A 3,017-nucleotide genomic window follows, 5' to 3' on the forward strand; every position below is an offset into this window, starting at 1 on the left:
CAGTGGTCTCTTCCTTGATCCCTGGGTGGGATGAGAGTCAGGGCCACAGCAATTTAAAAAGGTCCCTTAGCTCATGTCCCTTCTGCCTTGGCTGGATTAGAGATGGTCTATCTCTTCTGTGAATTGCCTTGTTTGGAACTGGAATGGACTCACTTCTGCAGACTTGCTGGCTGACATGTGGGACAGCCTAGATAGAAAAAACATATCACACTCACATGCTCTTAAATCATCCACTTATGCCATTTGGAAGTGAATGAGGACCAAAGTACAGGCCAAAACTTTCCTAAAGACACTGCCAGTTTTCTCCTTGGAATTTCTTGCATGTAGACACATCAGGTTGAGCCAAATCAAGCTAATAACACATAAAAGGCTGAAGCAGAGAGAGGGAAAAGTTTGGGAGGAAGTAGCTTGACCAATGCTGGTTTCACTGTAGCAGCTTCACATAATTTGCTGGGAAGAGGCCAACTTTGCCCCGGCACTGCCCCCGCCACCAGCCCTCATCCACCATCTCAATGTGTGTGATCGTGTCGTCAGGATCAAAAGATATCTCATCATCTCCATCTGCAAAAATTGTTCAGAAAAGATAGTCACAATGCGAAGATAACCCCAGAGAGAGATGGTTTTACATCCCTCCTCCCAGCAGGATACAAAAGAAGCACCCTGATTAACCTTCAGAGTTCATCTCATCCAACCCCCATCAAACAGCACAGATAAGGCAGAGAAAGGAGCATGACTTCACAGATGAAAGATAAAACTTCTGTGTTTCCAAGTCAGGTCTCATTCTGCTGTCCAAAAGGAAGAAATTTAAACTCCCAAATCAAAACCTATTCACCACTGCTGATGGTGTTAAGCCACCACCCCTGTCACACCACCCTGGCCAGATCCCAGTGCCTCTCCCCACAGCCTGGATGGCAGACCCACCTCCTTGGTAATCATAGAGAGCCACTGCACAGGTTCCAGGGCTCTCCACCTCATAAACATTGTCCGTTTCCCCTGCAGAAGACAGGATGGGCAGATGAGAGAGAGGCGGAAAGCAGCCACACAGATCTGGCCAGTGCCACCCTCCACCCAGCCATCAGCCTCAGGGTGACACCCATCCAAAACCTGTTAACAGGGAGAGGTGTACCATGGCTCAAAGCAAGGTATGGCTTCTCTTCTCTCTCCTCTTCTGCAAGGAGAGAGGCTGAGATAGCCTGATGCTTCATGTTCCTCTCCCAAGAAAAAGGCTGGACATAATACCAGCCTCCCCACTTACCATCTCCAGTACCAGCAAAGCTGTGACAGAAACATCAACTGCAGCTCATGCAGTTTGCTTATACGCTTGGAGGAAGACTACCCTGTGCTCCTCACACTCAGGAGGTAGCACCAGATCAGGTCTCATGAGCATCAGCCATTTGAGTGACAGGCTGAATTAAAAGGGCACCACCAGGCTTCAGTGCAGCACTGGCAGTTGCTTGCCAGGAAAGAGGGCACCAAGAGAATCAGTCCAGGTCCAGCCTCCCAGAGCCCACGGCAGCCCTCTTGTCCTCCTGCCTGAGTCCTGCTCCAGCAGAGACACCTGTTGCCTGGCCCAGCATCCCATGCAGCTGATCTTGCACCTTGGAGCTGGGAAAGGGAGTGGTAGACAAGCAAGTCTCTACCACCATGGGTGCTCCCCTTGACCACAGTAGGCTTCAGGATACATATTCCCTCTGGAGTCTGGCCCATACATCCAGTGAGGTCAGTAGACAGATACAAGCTCCCCAAGACATGAGGTCTTCCATCAGTACTCACCCAGATAAGGCTGGCTCTGGTTGGGCTGCTCAGGAAGGATCTCCTCATAGTCCTCACCTCCATCTCCTCCATCATCATAGATGTCATCCAGCTTTCCCAAAGGTGCTGGAAGCTCCTCATAGTCAGCATCTCCACCAGCACCATCACAGTAGTCAGAGGGCTCTAGCAGCTCCTCATAGTCTCCACTGGCATCCAGACTTTCACTGTAGATGGGCTGATCCTGGCTGGGGATCTTGCTCAGCTCCTCATCCAAATCTGCTGGCCTTGGTGGCAAAGTGGGTGGTGTTTCCTCATCCTCCCTTTTTGCCTTCTGCCATGAGGTAAGAAAGTGAGAGGGAAGTCACTTGCAAAGCATCCACTGCAGGCAGTTCCCCCATGACTGCACAATGCCCAACACAAGGGAGCTCACTGCACTGCCTTCAGTGCTACCGTGCCAGAAAGGCAGCGTCAGCCTCTGCGCCACGGGGAGGCAGCTCAGCCATCAGCTCCGTGCTGCACTGGCACCTGGGGCTGCTGCAAGGACCCTCGTGGCTCCTGGGGCTGCTGCAAGGACCCTCGTGGCTCCCGGATCTGAACCTCTCTCACGTACTTAGACACAGCTCACTGTACTGCCCCTGCACTGACCCACTCCAAGAGCCCGTCTCATGGTGTAAGGTACCGTGCGCCCATGTCCCATCACCATCCCAGTGTCTACCCTCTCACTCCTGCCAAAGCCTCGCCCGTGCTGTGGCTGCACCCCACTTTTTCCTGCAGGGCTGCCCACAGAGCACAGCCCCCTCCGGTGCAATCCCTCTACCTGCTCCCCTTCCCAGCCGTCCCCAGCGCGCCTTGGCACCTGCTCTCCTGGTGACACGGGCCTGTCCTGGGCAGCCCTCACGGGTACCCTGGCTGGCACAGTGGCTGGGGCTGCGTCTGTATGGCCCGTCTCTCTCTGTGGAATTTCCTGCAGGAGAGAAGTCATCAGATCCTGCCAGTCCCTTTGAATGGTGTCCACAGCAATATCCATTCCCCTACACGGAATCACATCGGGATTGGAAGGGACTTCTGGAGATCATCTAGTCCAACACCCTTGCTAAAGTGGGTTCACCTAGAGAGCAACTCAGAAGATTTTCCTTCAGCTGAAATCTGTTCCAGCTCACAGAGCAACTCTCACATTTTCCTCCAGCTGAGATCTGTTCCAGCTCCCATAAACCCACCTGAGGGACTGGACACCAGCAGGCCTGTAACAACTACGGGGTCAGCAG

At 53.1% G+C, this 3,017-nt stretch overlaps 1 protein-coding gene across 1 annotated transcript in view; it reads right to left on the reverse strand.

Moving 5' to 3' along the window:
- Positions 1–424: 424 nt before the first annotated feature.
- Positions 425–3,017, reverse strand: part of LOC103767905 (hematopoietic lineage cell-specific protein-like) — a 10,636-nt gene continuing 8,043 nt past the window's right edge. Inside the window, exons 8-11 of the mRNA XM_008935041.1 lie at positions 2,609–2,716; positions 1,774–2,083; positions 922–993; positions 425–561 (exon numbers count right to left, since the gene is read on the reverse strand). Of these exons, the coding sequence (XP_008933289.1) occupies positions 425–561; positions 922–993; positions 1,774–2,083; positions 2,609–2,716 (627 nt within the window). The remainder of the gene's footprint in view (positions 562–921; positions 994–1,773; positions 2,084–2,608; positions 2,717–3,017) is intronic.

Source organism: Merops nubicus, unplaced genomic scaffold (assembly GCF_000691845.1).
Source record: "Merops nubicus isolate BGI_N331 unplaced genomic scaffold, ASM69184v1 scaffold42310, whole genome shotgun sequence".
Taxonomy (NCBI): domain Eukaryota; kingdom Metazoa; phylum Chordata; class Aves; order Coraciiformes; family Meropidae; genus Merops; species Merops nubicus.